General features: G+C 39.6%; 1 protein-coding gene across 3 annotated transcripts in view; it reads right to left on the bottom strand.

Moving 5' to 3' along the window:
- CDKAL1 (CDK5 regulatory subunit associated protein 1 like 1) overlaps positions 1-16,205 on the bottom strand; it is a 315,678-nt gene extending 299,473 nt beyond the window's left edge. Inside the window, exons 1-4 of one of the 3 annotated variants that reach the window (XM_015854757.2) lie at positions 16,096-16,190; positions 15,353-15,390; positions 14,391-14,559; positions 11,275-11,387 (exon numbers count right to left, since the gene is read on the bottom strand). In XM_015854757.2, the coding sequence (XP_015710243.1) occupies positions 11,275-11,387; positions 14,391-14,557 (280 nt within the window). In that variant the 5' untranslated portion in view covers positions 14,558-14,559; positions 15,353-15,390; positions 16,096-16,190. Of the gene's footprint in view, positions 1-11,274; positions 11,388-11,510; positions 11,561-14,390; positions 14,560-15,352; positions 15,391-16,095 lie in introns of those variants that run through there. The other 2 variants (XM_015854755.2, XM_032442509.1) reach the window with 2 other exon arrangements.
- Positions 16,206-16,527: the final 322 nt, after the last annotated feature.

Raw genomic sequence — 16,527 nt, 5'->3', positions numbered from 1 at the left:
TAAGCTTTACTAGCTAGATATGTGAAAATAAAGCATTCAGGTAACAAGCACTAACACCTGTTCACAAAAATCATACAAACCCCCCTAATCTCAAGATATATTTAAACCCCTTATTCATATTCACTCCGACCGTGTTTAAACTGACAACAGATCTATTTTCTTCTAAATAATCTTGTAGGGTATTTACTCAAGTGTAATGTATGCAGTGCTTCTGCATATTAATTATTGCGCAGGAAACTCAAGAAAAACTCACCTCACCCACTGCGGCCATCTGAATTTCTGAATACTTTCAAGCACCGTAAAAGAAGTTCCTGAGCCAAGAGATCATTTTTAGTGTGTTCAATTAAGTGACTAAATTGAAAACACAATTCAATAAAGTGTCATTTTTAACCTAAATGTTACTTTAAGCAGTTCTCAAATAGAGGTTTCAGTAATAATTTTGATGAAAGCCCAGCTACACAGTGCCATCTAGCAGTGACTAACAGTATGGCAGTTACTATGACATTATTTTTAATACATTAAACAGTTCATGTAGTCCTTACTCCTTTCAGTACATTCCAAGAAACCAGCAGAATAACACACATGATTGCTGCAAGCAAACCCAAAGATAAATGTGAGTAGACTGACTCTACATGGGCTCCTACAGTCCTCAGTCTGCAGAACACTGATGGGATGAGGTACTTAAAAGACTATTCTTTGATAGCTTAGTATTCACACCAAAATATTCTCTCCAATACTTCTTCACAGCATAAGAAAATTCAGATGCCAAATGCAAACTGTCACCACCTTTTGCCCACTCAAGCTCCTGCTCTCTTCCTTTCTCAATACACACATACAGATACCTCCAAAGATTTGTGCACCTCTGAAGCAAACCAATTAATTAATCTGGTTTCAGACTACAGAAAACATTGTTAATGTATTTGTGAACAGCAGACAAAATAAAGGCAAAAAAATATAAGTGTAATGACAGTCTTCTGCTTATCAATTCAGAGGTAACACTCTTAAATTAGAAAAAACTGTCTTCATAAACAACAGTACTGTCCCTACATCAGCCATGACAGCAAATCTTTAATAAGCCTTTAAATCTCTAAAAATTAGTAGCATTTTGATACTTTATTAAAAAAAAGTTGCAAAGGAGATAGTACACAAGCTATCAGAAAGTCCGTCTTTTCCACCTTGAGCAATTCCTCAAAGCCATCTTCCACAGATTTTTTTCATTAGCATGCCCATTTGGTTTTCTAAGTATCAGTTATGAAAAGCAATTTGCTAACAGACATTGATCTAGATTCCAGCGGTCATGGGACTTAAGTCTGAAGGTTTTGTAAACCATACTTTGAATAAGACATCAACAAAACAACTTTGTGCCCTTTTACCAGAACTGCACACACTAAATGAACAGACTAATGCACTTAATGATGTAAGTAAAGCAGAAAATGTCCAGCAAAATGCAACAGAAGAGGTTAGAGATCTAGAGGGTGTGAACTATGGCAGAAGCTTTGAGAAACTCAGTCTACCTAGCTTGGACACAAGAAGCCTATGGGAAGAAGTGATGACAGCATCCAAGTGTGTGAAAGGTTGCTATGAAGAGGAAAGGAATATGATGTTCTCTGTACCTACTGAAAAAAAAATACAAGAGAAGTTGTGTGCTTGAACTCTGCTAAAAGAAAGTTCACACATTCGAGAACACTTGAAGTAGGAAGGATAGTTGATCATTCAAGGGAGATTATGAATTTCCTGTCATTGGAGGTTTTTGACAATCGGCTAAAAACAAATGTCCTCTAACAGTTCCACCTCAGAAAGGAAAACTCAGTCATGCAGGTGCCTTTTATTCTGTGACCTGTGAGAGATTTTAACAGTCCACAAGGAATCTCTGCCAGTCATGAACATCAACTTACAATCTGCTCTCCCTACCCGGTGGTCAGGAAAAACATTACTTAGTCCCTCTTCTCAGTTTCCACTGCAACAGTTTCAACCCCAGCAATGAGCTCCACTTACTGTAACTGCTGTTTGGACTGTCTGTTCAAAAACAAGCAACATCAAGAGAACATACTTCTAAATGACAGATATTTCTCCCCATTTCACTGAACAGCAAAAGAGAAGCTTACAGTCACCACCAGGTAGGAGCTTCAGCCTCAATAAAGGAGCCAATGACAGCAATAAAAACACACAGGTGAATTGTCATATCTACAGAATGAGATCTAGAGATGAGGCTGCTTTGCTGCTCTGCATTTCAAAAATCATAGAAAGAATCAAAGACCACTATATTGCAATAAGCCATTTCTTGACCAAAAAAAAAAAAACAAAAAACCACATCACAGCAAAAAAGATCTGTGCAAACAGTCAATGTGGGTTCAGGAGAGGAGGATCCTGTTCAACTACCTTAGTTTCTCTCTATTACAAGATACTCCACCTCACCGATCAAGGGAAGACCGTTAACATTATCTTTTTGGATTTCAGTAAAGCTTTTGATACTGTTTCTCACAGTATCCTTCCAGACAAAATGTCCAGCACACAGCTGAACAAAAACATAACGCAACAGGTGAGCAATTGGCTGATGGATCAGACCCAAAGGGTTACCAGTAAATGGGATTACACCAGGCTGGCGATCAGTCACAACTGGGGTTCCACTATAGGGCCAACTCTCCTTAGCGTTTTCATAAATAATTCACATGTAGGACTAGAAGGTGTTTTTCACAACTTTGTCTATCACATGAAATTCGGAGGATCTGCTGACACCACTGAGCACAGAGAAGCCTCGCAGAAATACCTATACAAATTACAGAGTTGGGCTATCACCAAGCGCTTGAATATTAACACAAGCAAGTGCCAGATTCTGCACCCAGAGAGGGGTAACTCTGGCTGTACACACAGACTGGGGTATGAAATGTTGGAGTGAGAAAAATTCAGGGGTTTTTGTTGACAGCAAATTGAATACAAGTCAGCAGTGTTCCCAGGTAGCCAGGAAGGCCAACAGTATCCTAGGGAGCACAAAGCATGGCACTACTAGCCAGGTGAGGGAAGTAACTAAGTCCAGGTTTTGTTCAGTCCAGAGGAGACAGTGAAGAGAAACCTCATTGCAGCTTACAGCCACCTCACAAGGTGGGGCAAGCACTGATCTCCTCTTTCTGGTCATCAGCAACAGAACCCAAGTAAACAGCAGGAAGCTGAGACATGGAAGATTCAGGCTGGATATGACAACAAGGTTCTTCGCTGAAGGGTGGTTGAACACTGGAACAGGCTCCCCATGCAAGTGGTCACAGTACTGAGCTTGCCAGAGTTCAGGAAGCATCTGGACAGTCATCCTAGATATTTAGTCTGACTGCTGGTTGGCTCTGCACGGAGTCAAGAGTAGGACCCTTTGGGGCCCCTTCCAACTCAGGATATTCTATGATAAATTCTCCTTATACCCAAATAAATTTTAAATAATTTAAAAAAAAATTATCAACAACTTTATAATTTATTAAAAAATTCTACCAGAGATTTTCCCGTATTCTACTATTGTGTGACAAAATAACTTGGATTACTTCTCTAGCTTTTTTTTAAAAAAAAAAAAAACAACTTTCTTGTTAGTGAACTTCTTAAGCACATTCACTGCTGACATTCTCCTTTCATCACTACCAGTCATAACTAAAAGTTTGAGTCTTAAGTAAGCTCTAGATGCTCAGATGTTCCATCATCTGATGGTCTGCACCCTTACATTCTCAAAGGCAGATTAACATTCGCCAATCCTAAGCAATTCCTTCAAAGCATTGCAACAGCAAACAAAAACATCAACCCATAAACTGAACAGCACAATTTCAAGTCAACTATCACTTAGGGACTCAATTACAAACAAGCACATTTTTATCCTTAAAGTCTAGCCAACAAAATCTGAGGGTCCAAGATGCCTAATAAAACCAGCAGCCAAGTGATCTGTCTTTTATTAAATCGTATGCCAAAAACCTCACTACCCTACACACCAGTGTCTTGCACCAATCAACAGCAAGGCAGTTTTGGCACGATTAACTTGAAGCCTATTTATAGCCATCCAAGACAAAGTTTCTGCTGAGCTTCTTTCTGTAAATAAATCCCAAAGCTAGTGATTTGACACACAAGACAAATGCTTATGTCTTCTGCTTAAATACATAGGTCACTCCAAAAATAATGCCTGCTACTTATTTTCATGGAAACAACAGTTTTCTCTATGTGATTACTATTAGCTATGCATTTTCACCAGCAATGACAAGAGGCTGCATGCCCTGCTTGTGAAAGTTTGCAACAGGAGAGATGAGCCACTACTACCGTTGCCACTGCTGAAATGCACCATCCACCACGTTACTGTATTCACATCCACTGTTTGGTCTCCACAAATGTTCAGCAAGCAACAGTGAATGCCAGTGGGTGATATTCAATGACAGATCTTGCTTCTTACACACTTCCTTGTTAGACACTGTTTTTTCATGCTACCCCTCTGCTGCCATCTGTCATACAGCAATCAAAAGTAATGGGATACTGACAGGAAGGTTTAACCTTTGCTTCCATACCATTGACACCCGCCTCTGACAAAAAAAAAATAGGATGCATTACTTACAGGGTAGCACTCATAAATGAAAACTCTTCCTCAAACCCAATGCTCTAAAGTGTTAAGTACAATATATATGCTTAGAAGATTGTCAGGTAGGCTTATCTGCAGACATCATATCACAGCTAAGCATTACTATTTTAAAGACTGTATCAGAGAAACTAGCTTAGTAACCAGAGGGAGCTTAAGTCATCTGCTCACAGGAACTATCCTACTTTCCACAAGTGTTTGAAACAAGCAGAAAAAAAATACTACTGAAACAGGATAGGATGAGAAATTTTCTAAGAACAGTAGATATTAGTAACAACACTAACATTCTAAAACACAGCTTTACCAAGCAACCTTTGAGATGCAGAGATGCTATTTCTCTTACAGAGAACAGCCTCTGTTTCTACAGACGTCAAGTAATTACTGAGTCTCCGTGAAAGGCTAACAGCCTACGTATAACTTGCTTAATATCAAAATAGTCCTCTGAGCAACACCTCAAGCAAAGAAAAGAAGGACTAAAGATTCAACAGTTACTTCATATCCTTCAGACCAGGATACAAATAGTACAGCAATTTGCTCCAACTCTGTATCAGACTGTGGCAATTCCACCAGCATAGAGCACCCTCCCTGCAAATTCATTCCAGCAGACAACTGGAAAGGCTCACGACTTCTGCCATGGAAAGGTTGCTCTTGGCTAGCTGACAAACATCCATTATTTTAAATATCACCCATAGTAAAAGATATTAAAAAAATAAACTAAATAGAAAAACATACAACCCAGAAGATCCTGCAGAAGAACATAAGAAGCTTATGCCCACCCATGACAAATAAAATATATTTGCACGTGCCCAAATTAACTGTAACAAAATTCACATGCTACGTATTCAACTAGGCCTCACAAACATCTGACCTAGGACTTCACAGCAAGCAACACTCTCCCTTAAAACTTAATGAATAAAGGACTAAATCAGACCTCAGCATCATTTAGAATTTACTTGAATAAATTAAAAATCTAGTACTGGAAATGTAAGACAGCATTGCACTAATGACAACAGTTATCTACCTGAAATGTTATTAGTAGTAAGTTGTAACTATTAATTACTAATACACAACACAAACTCCATTTGCCTTTGCCCTATTAGCTAAGCTCAGTTTTACTAATGCTGTAGTTCTGCATTTCAAGACATAACATTTGTTCAGCAGTCCCTATAATTTTGAGTGTCTCAGTGTAAAGCTCTAAAACAGCTGACAAATCATTATACAAAAATTAATGAAAATAAGTAGAAGGTTGATAATTATAAGGAAAAATCTTTAATGAATGTTTCAAATAGTCCTTACATCAACTAAACCAACTTCCCTAAGTCAAACAAGAAGCAGGAAAGAGCATCTAAATGAAATAGCTCCTCGTGAATTTAACAATTATGACACTTTGTGAATCTCAAATCCACAATACAGACTCCTTCAAAAGGGAGTCCAACACAGAGCCTAATATAAACTACAAAGCGGTAATTCTCAGACAAAATAGATATTGAAAAGATCTTTCTAATATGCAATAGCCAAGTTATCAACTAAATGGACATAAAGATCAGAATATTGACAACAAATAATTTAAATAAGAACAGATTTAATTAAATGCATACAACTGCACTCTGAATCATAATCCAGTAACCCTAAATTAAATCAGTAACACAGATCAACAATAGTTAAAATAGCCAAATGTCCAACTTACTGATATAAAACACCAAGTGCTATCAAAACACAGACATGAATAGCTGTGCCCCAGATCTGTAGTGCTTATCCAATGCTGCCATCTCTTGGGTCCAAATGATACAGCACTAAACAGTATCTCAAAAGGGTTAGAGCTCCTGTATTTAAGTTTCAGACACACAGAATGTGAACTACTTTCTATATTACCTTATCTTGATTTAACTACTGTACAACAGTAAAGCATTTATCTAAAAATAAATTGGAAAGTATCTTTGAACTTAGCTGTGCCAATCAGGCCTAGGGAAATACTATGCTGTATCTTAAGAATAAAATAAAAGGAAATACACATGAACAGCACATACTATCTAAACAGCAGACACACTCCAAGGATAGGGTTTTGAGAGAAGGAAAACACCTAGGCACATTTTTACTAGCTTCCCTGATCACTGGACCTGTTTTGTATATCTACGAATTGTAGGTACTCTCACCCAAGCTGACATAGACATCTCTAGTTGGCCAAGATGAGTCACTAGGGAAATATAAATTACATCCAGCTCCACTGCAGGGCAAGGGAAGAAGAAAAAGTACCTCCAAGTACTTCTACAAAGATTGTGATCAAAATATAATCTTGTTCCTATCTCAGAGTACACTGACAAAAATCTGATTAATAAAAATCTGGTCTGCTCTTCAAGTAGCTTCTGTAAGTTTTCTATTAATAATTACTTGTCTCACAGTTGTTTGTACTACACGTGAAACCAAAGTCTGAGTAGAACGCTCTGTGACTAAATTGAGCTTGCTTCATCACTGTTATTTATGCACTTAGTGGCTTAACCATCCGCTACACAAATACATTTCAGTTATGAGGATACAAGTTACCAGAAGTTGAAGTTCACATTCTGTAATGCTATAATGTGATGGAAAGTACAGCAATAATAGCAGAGTAGCACAATCCTAAGCTGCAGCAAAGGAGAACAAGCCCAAATACAGCAACCATGGATATAGAAACAAAGGAAGAAAAACCTTTTACCCTTGGAAGGCCTCCAGCAAGAAGCCCTTGCTTTCACTGCCACCCCCCTTTCAGTCATTCAGGCACATTACTTGCACATGAGTTCCCCGGGTTGGTTCTGCCTTCCCATGAGATGCTCCATCACTGGTTCAGGCTTAGCATTTCCACAACACCCTCCATAGTTAAATCCATTTCAAATTCAGCCTTCTGTATAAGAAGTTTAGCATTGCTAGAACTGAACTCTACTGTACAACCAGTACAGCACATGGTCATTTTTTTTTTATAACAATTAACCCTAAACATTCTTAAATTTAACTCTAAAGCACTATACAAATGTCACCAAACGTACTATGCGCACAATATACTGAGGCCTACTCTCATCTTTCACACAGAGTTGCCAGCTCTGTGTCATGAAAGAAAAAATTAAAACAACCAATTTAGATGGACCGTAAAACAGATGAATTAGTTCAATTTTAAAATGAGATAAGGAAAATAATACATATTTGATCTGATCAAGCAATAAACAAATTGATAACAGCAGTGATGTATGAAGCCATTAGGAGAGGAAAAAAAGTGTAGCTTTCTTCCTCCCTCATAAATTGGGCAAACATTTCCCAGTTTGAGTTCTGTCCTCTAATAAAAAAAACCACCCTCAAGGCCATGTATTCCAGCAACACAAACTCACCTAACTGGAACGAGGAGTTGATACTGAAGAAGCTGAGGTAAGAAAAAAAAGTCACCACAGTGACGTCATATCTTGCATTATGAAGTCACAAGTTATTGCTAAGAACTTGAGCCACATATGCACACTAGGACATTCTACAGGGAACACAGTACCAGTAATATACAGCTGACAAAACCACAACTACAGATTAGTTTACAAGGTCTCAGGCAACTAACTGCTGCAGATGAGAACCACTGCATGATGCTGTATTAAGCCCAAAATGCAATAGGGAACCAGAGCAACTCTAGCAGAGCCACTATGACCCCTGCTGACTTACAGGACACCTCTCGCTACACTGGGCAACACCTCTATCCTTGCCAAGGCATCTTAGACAACCACATTCATGTAACACCATCTTTTCAATGACATGACTGTGAAAGTTAAAAGGTGACATTTCATCATCACTCCTCACACCCTTAACCACCTCACTACAGAAGTTCCAGATTTTGTTTCTCATTGGAAGATGGTGCTTGATATTGCTTTCAAAAATTATTTCAGCAGCACTGAAAAACTAAATTAAACAAAACAAAAACCACTACATCCACATCCCAGACATTCAGACATTGCCCGTGCCTGACAGAGCAGGATTTTCAGGTTCAAGCACCAAGAAACAGATTACAGAGCAAACTTGTAACCATCAGAAACTTAGAATCTCTGAAAACAGGAGATCACATTGTCACACCTACACTGTTACCTCAATTCAAGGATGCCTGAAGCTTATCAATCAACCAAATGCCCTTAGGATCCAATTATCAGCCAGTCTGAATCTGGAAAAAGACATCTGCCACATGAGCAACTGAACAGGTATATAAGGTTATTGAGTAATGCAAAAAAAAAAATCAAGGTGGATTTGTGATGTTATAAACTGTAGGCAAATACTTCAGCAGGGGCATGAAAAAACACATGATTTACATCTCAGTTAACTTCTTTGCATTGCCAGGCTATTCCACAGAGAATGACAGTTTAATAACTACAGAGTTGTAAGGAAAAACTGAACTGCCTCTCATCTCCAAAAGGTCACTTGGGCATTTTGTGCATTCCCCTGTACTCAGCCTCCTAAATTGGCACTTGCACAATCAACAAATAGACAATCAGAAGAGTAGCATGGTTAGGCTGGTATTTTACAAGTCGTACAACTAGAAGGATTATCACAGTGGAAAAGGATAAGCGAAAATAAATGAAAAAGCTCACCCATACCCTACACCCACAGAAAAACTCCAAAGGGAGCCATCTCCAGAAAGAGATCCTTCCCCAGGGACAGTCACAACTCAAATTGGGTCTATGAGAGGTGCAGTCAGGTTCCACCCCTTCCCATCACACAGCTGAATTGCCTTCAGCTGTGCTCCCATGGCTGGCTCAGCACTTGCCTCAGGTAACCAATCAGAGGTTCAGGCCCTGACTCAACAGTTCACATACAGGACTGCACAAACAGCTACTTGAAAAGTATAATCTAAAAGCAAATACTCAACTTGAATTCCGATTGATAAGGCTGCACAATTAGCACATAATTAGCAGCTAATAAACACTTGTCTCTTAGTTCTGGTTTGTTGGGGTTTCTTGCTGCTGGTTCTTACTGCTTACACATACCAGAAGCCTTAGTCAAAATACCTCATCAATAACTATACAGGCCACATACAAACATATAGAATACACTGACCTTTTCAAGTGGAGATCATATATTTACTATATACCTATGAAATAAGCCCAAGTTTAAAATGATTGAAAATTTACACTGCAACAGAACAGCAATTACCAAACAATATTTAAAAATAAAAAAATAAGGAATCAAGTTCTCAATTACACTTAAGAGGCAATACCTGAACAGTCTCAGTCATTTCCTTTATTTCCCATTTAGATGAATAAAATGGACAATGCAGTACACATTGCTGCATCTGTCTGCTGTCATCCAAAATCTGGGAGTGAACAGGCACATTGCTGAAAGGGCACACTGCTAATTCACATTCAGCTTCTTGTCTACCTCAGTCCAGCTTATTCTAACACTTGGTCAGAGCAATCCCAGGATTCTGCATTTGCTGTTACTGAATATTACAAAGTTTCCATTAACCCTTTTCTCCAATCTACCAGGGAGAATCTGAGCAAAAGCACTGGTTTCCAGCCTATCAAACATTTATCTCACTTTGACACAGCCTACTAGCTTATTGAAAGCACATTACATATCTTCCATAACCAGTAAAGACATCAAATAGCATAGTCCCAGTGCGAAACTATGAGACATCATCAGCAATCCAAGAATAAAACTAACACCCTCGTACACACTTCTTGACAGAAGCATCACTACGTTGAGCAGAAAGGCACTTGCCCTCTTCACTACCTCATCCTTAGATACAGCCACCACACTTGAATTACTTGTACTCAGTTCCAGCCTCACTAAAAGCCTATAAAAGAGAATATTAAACTGATGGATTTGTAAAAATTCACTCTTGCCAGAATTGGTAAACAATACTTTTACACTATGGGACAAAAACACTATTTCCAGAGCTCCTTAAATTAATCCAAATAAAAAGAAGCTAATTGTGTAATATTTTCACAAAAAACCCTACAGTAACATTTTCCTGCCACTTCAGCATTTTTAAATATGTTTATATATTTATAAACACACAAATTAGGGACACTGACTGTTAGTTTCTGGTCATTAGTGAAACAAATCTGATGTTGTTACAGAAAGTACTCTGAAAATATTCCTGTCAGTTAGCACTGCTTCTATTCTGTTCTCAGTTTTCTATTCCAGATTCTAAATGTAAGTTTATATGCCAAAGTTTAAAATATTTGGTTTTCTAAAGTACTTTATTTATTTTTCAGTTTCTTCTCATACTTTTTCTGTGTCGCTGCCCATGAAATTCCAATAGCATAAAACAGCTAGTCAAACTTCATAATACCTGAGAAAACAGAAATAGCTTCTGGAACACTACACATTAGGAAATGTAAGGTAAAGAGAAGTTAAACATTAAGAAAGTCACAGGGCCAAGCTGATACCTCATTTGTAGTCTTACAGAAATAGCTGCCACAAAGAATGATTTCTGGACAAGCACTCCAAGAAAAAGAAGGAATAGCATTTTCATTTCTCTCAAACCTACAGGATTCAGTCCTGTATCATCACACTTCCATCACACCAATCATCCCTACAGAGGATCATTCACACAAAACATCTCAACTCTGCTCTAGCTACAAATAAGCATATTACTGTGTAACTGAAAGCACGTAACAAATTGTCGTCTCTGAACATTTACACCAAAATTCTGGACTATGTGACTTTGTTGCTATGATTACCTGTAATTTTGTATCCATATGCAGCTAGCTGTCCCGCCATGTATTCACCATCTGAATTATTGTGAGAACATCCCCATGTACGAATCCAGATTTTCTGAATACCAGGAATCACACTGTTAAACAGAAATGAATCAAAAAGGCAAGTTAAAAAATACTCTATAGTTGGAATAATACAAGCATATAGCTGTAATTACAGAGTAAACAGATAGCCAGAGGGTATCTAAGAAAAGACTCACCAGTGCTGAGGCTTTCAGTTGAGATGGATGCTCACCAATATTGAAGCTCTCCACAAAAACTCCACAAAGGATCCATCTCCAGAAAGAGATGCTACTTTGGTTGTGGTCATCCCTTAAATGGGATCTAGGAGAGCTGGAGTCAAGCTCCACCCGTTCCAGGAGCACAGCTGAATTACCTTCACCTGTGCTCCCACAGCTGACACAGCACTTGCCTCAGATGGTTAATCAGAGGTTCAGGCTGTGATCAGCAGTTTCCTTTACAATTACACAAGCTTCTACTTCACAGCTATCAAGCACAATAAGTTAACTGTGCTACTCAAAACACATAGCATAAGTAACACAAACAATAACAAATCCAGATAGGAGATTAAGGGCATCACAATTATTATTAGGACAATAGAACACTGCATCTGACTGGAACAGAATTAACTTGTTTCATAGCAACCCACCTGGTGCTGTGCTCTGGATGAATGACTACAACATGTGGATTACACATTCATGTTTTAGCTACAACTGAACAGTGTTCCACCAGCATCAACAGCTTCTGCTTCCCACCGTGCATTCCACTGCAAGTAGACTGGTGTTTTCCATACCACATTACATCATAATCAGCAAAAAAAACCTGAGAGCCAATCTTTCCAAATTAACCACTGTTCTGACACTGTCTGGACATCACTCCTCTGTGGAAGACTCCACACCTCCCCATCACCTTTCGTTATTAAACCAGCTTCAACTCAAGCCATACGTTCTCTTGCTTTTGTTCTTCTGACTCTCACTCTCAGCTTGCTGGGAAAGGATAAGAAAGCAGCTGGGTGGGCAAGTACCACCCACTGCAGGCCAGGGCCACACCACAAGAGTGCCAGTTAGAATTCTCAATGTTTGGGTGTTTTTTATTGTTGTTTTTTAAATATGAGCTTGAATAAGCTGTTAATCACAGAATGGATGCAAGATCTTGTTTTAAAGCAAGACAAGTATTTCTTCTGAACACATTTAAAATTTCAACAAAATACAATTTGAGATTTGTCTTCATTCCTTCCACAGATTGATCCTCTCTTCCCAGACTAAAGCCTGGACTTCTAAACGCAAAACTGACCATCTAAGCCTACCTCAGGACAAGCAAACAACCTCAAAAGTCAAAAAGCACTTGAAAACTACTGACACATACAAGTACCTCACAGTTCCCAAACAGTGGTGAAATTTCTAGAAGCATTAAGGCTAAATCCTTGACTGTCTCACTTAAGTGACTGCTCTGTAACAATTTTTGTCTGTCTTCTTCAGACCAGAGAAACCACTGACCTACGTCAGGACTCTAAGCCAGTCCAAGAGCAAATCTGAACAACAGCCATGTCACTGACCACAAACACTTTGTTTTGGTTTTGCTATTAGTTTGTTTTTTAAAGGTTGGTTTGGTTGGTTTTTTTTGCTTTTTGGCTTAACTGTTTGTTTTTTCTTTGTGGGGTGAGGAGGGGGACAGGGAGTGGTTTTTGCTTTTAAATAGAAGCGAACAACATGCAAGAAAGTTTATCGTGCTGACACAGTTTGTGTGACACAGGCTAGTTTAGATTTTGCAATTTTCTCTATGGATCAGATGAAGAAGGAACATGCTTTGCAACTGGGACTTGAACATTTAACTGCTCTAAAGGAATGTCTTCCCATACAAGTGAGTTCACAAGCAGGCTCTTTCACTTCAGGTACCATGCAAGTTTCTGACTACTCTTACACGATAAAAGTAGAATGATGGGAAATTTCACACATATGAATTTCACAACACTATTAGATTGTCTGCAGCTAACTCAAGTTCCATAAGCAATCAGGAATCCTATATTCAAACAAAGAATCCACAAAGCAGAACAGAAAATACCTTTAAGAATTTCTGTGGTTTGGGTTTTCTTTATCTGGTTTATATTAAACACAAATAGATTCAGCTTTACAACATCCTTCCCCTTTTAAAAAAAAAAAAATGGGGATCACGGACATTAAATGCAACAACTGTAACAACCAATTTCTCTCAGCAATTGCCAATATATTTCTGTACATCCTCATTACAGTCAGTAGCTAATAAATTTCATCTCACTCTGACTCATTAGGCATCAGTTTGTCATCACTCTCGGTATTTTGAGTATATTTCCCATTTTAGATGTCAAAAGACTATTTCAGGACTGAAAAGCTAAGCTCTTCAGAACAATTTAAGTAATTTAAATGAAGCAGACTATTTTTTCCAGTAATGCTTAATTAGCAAGACGCATTTTTTTTTCTCCATCCCAATTACTTCATTAATCAATACCTCCAACATAAAGGATCATAGGAAAACCTCCTCCTCTCCCTCCTTCTTATATTGCAGTACTTGAAGGCCAAAATGAAGTCTCCTCAGAGCCTGCTCTTCTCCAAGCTAAACAAACTCAAATCCCTCAGCCTTCCTCCATAGGAGAGGTATCCCAGCCCCCTAATCATCTTCTTGGCCCTCCTATGGACCCGTTCTCAGAGCCCTACATCTTTCTTGTGCAATCACCTCCCTCTCTCTGCTGGCTACCGCTCTTCTGATGCAGCTCAGCATGCAGTTAGCCTTCTGTACTGCAAGTGCACACTGCTGGCTCACGTCCAGCATTTCATTCACCAGGACATCCAAATCCTCCTCTGCAGGGTTGATCTCAGTGAGCAGCCCATACACAGCCCTGAGACTGCTCTGATCCAAGAGTGATCCCTACTGAAAAACCTACAGAAAGATATTAGCTTAGGAGTTTATTGTTCATTACTGCTACATTTTACAAACACTATTTATTTTTATAAGGTATTCAGATTTTGTATTTTGAGATAATAGAAACTTCCACCTTATGACTTGACAGTGAAGAAACAAGCAACAGACCTAATGGTAGAACTTACCTGTCACATGGAGGATCATCGTCTGTCTGAGATCTTTGTTGTGAACTTCGTTTCCGCACTTTTGGAAAAACATTCTTTCTTACAAATCGCAAATCATGGGGCTTCAAATCCTGTGCTGACACAATATCTTCAATGTCTTCAAGCACTGAATCACAGGCAGCAGGCATCTCTGAGAAAAATTATATTAGACTGGCATTAGCAAACATTTGAACACAAAGCATATATCTGAAATACAGCATACATGCAAGGGATATTCAGCACACAAAGGCAATCAATTATGCCAAGTTATTTTCTGATGCTGTCTTCTCCCAAGATCATTCAGGCAGGGAGAAAGCTACAAAAACTCACTTCTTGTTTTGCTCTGGGGGGAAATCATTTGCTTGGTTTCCTTAATCTATATCTGCTAATCCAAAAGGCCTGCAGCTTCTCTGCCATCAGATACGCAGGATACTAGTGTTCTTAAACACACCAGGCACCACAACACACTGAGTTCCTGTTATCTGAGGCAGATACTTCACTTGAGAAGAACTGCAGACAGTGTTGCGTGCCTGCATCATAGACTGCTGTGGGCCTTTTATGTGGGTGCTGAAAACAGGTGTACAGTAGTTCAATACATCTTCATAATGCATGAGAATACAAATACAATAACTGCTCAGGTACTACCTCATCCCAACATCTAAAAGCTACCCCTCAGGCAAACCCCACATGAACACCTATCCCCACTCCAGCTTATTAACAGAGGGGAAAAAAAAGGTGACATCCCTTACACCGATCACTAACAGTACATATTTATACCTAACACAATTAACTTAACAGAGAAGGAAAAAAGGTTTGGGTTACTGGGATTTTTTTTTTTCCCCTTCTCTCTTCTAGAAACAGATCTGTATAATGGAACACCTCACAAAATAAGCCTGATTTACTTCAATGGCCCATAAAAGAAAGAGCACGGTCAAAATTCATACCTTTTTAAGCAAGGTGTAAACTCTACCAAACAATAATCCTGGGGGGGGGGGGGGGAAATGTGATACAGCATAAACGAGCAGAACTCATGCACAGAAAGCCCCATGCGTTTCAGTTACTGTCGATTAAGCATTCCTCCTCCCTAGGAAGGGGTCTTTCTCCAGCTCTGACCTGCCAGAAAGCTGCAGAGGATGAGACATGGGTGCAGCCACTGGCAAACTGGAGCAGGAGCCACACACTCCCTGTCCTGCCCTCTGCAAAAGCACTACATCTGATATTCTAATGTTATAGACCTGTTTCTGTTCTAGCCCAATGTGCTTACGTTCTTTTGGGTTCTCTTATTCCAGATTTCTAAGTCTTCAAACAAAAGGTTAACACTTGGAATTACGGGTGGGGAAGAGACAGACTGACTAGAACGCAACGTCATAAACTTATTTCCTTCGAGAGTTTGGCAACCAGTACATGTTAGCTAAAGACATTCACAGGTATTACTATTGTTATACACACAGTTTTGTTAGAGCAGATTACCTGCTCCCTACTATCTACGTATTTTTGCCTGAAACCTCTCACAGAACCATAGAAACCTTAGAGCTGCAAGGGACCTCTGAAGGCCGTCTAGTCCAACACTCCAGCAACGAACAGGGACAACACAGCTAGACCAGGTTGCGGGCCCACCGGCCATACCTCCCACCGACCACTACCTCCGCCAGCAGCCGCAGGGCTTTGCGGGCAGCACAACACTCACCTCCACTTGATGCGCAGCACCTCAAACCCACGCCGCCATCACAGCCCGAGCCGCCCCGTTTTCCGCATGCGTGAGGGGAGGAGCCGCGACGGCGGCCGGCAGCGGGCAAAAGAGTGCAAAGCGGGTTGTTGGAGTTGTTACCTCACTTGGTCCTTAGAGAAGGGAGTAGGAGGCGGTTCCGCCCGAGCCGAACCGAACTTCGAGGGCTAAGCGGGTGCCCGTGAGGTGAGGGAGGCTGAAGCGAGGCAGGCGTCCCCTCAAGGCAGCCGGGTTCCGACCACACGGCGCTTTACTGTAAAGCTACCCTAAAAACAATCGCCTGTAGCGCATCCTTAACTTTCTTTTTTATTTTGGACCATTCTTGCATCCGTGTTTTAAACACGAAGCTGCTCCCTTCAGAAGGAGGCGTTGGTATCTTTGTTTAGTCCTCCA

Source organism: Coturnix japonica, chromosome 2 (genome assembly GCF_001577835.2).
Source record: "Coturnix japonica isolate 7356 chromosome 2, Coturnix japonica 2.1, whole genome shotgun sequence".
Lineage (NCBI taxonomy): Eukaryota > Metazoa > Chordata > Aves > Galliformes > Phasianidae > Coturnix > Coturnix japonica.
The sequence above is the reverse complement of the archived record's forward strand: the minus strand, read 5'-3'. Positions and strand labels throughout refer to the sequence as shown.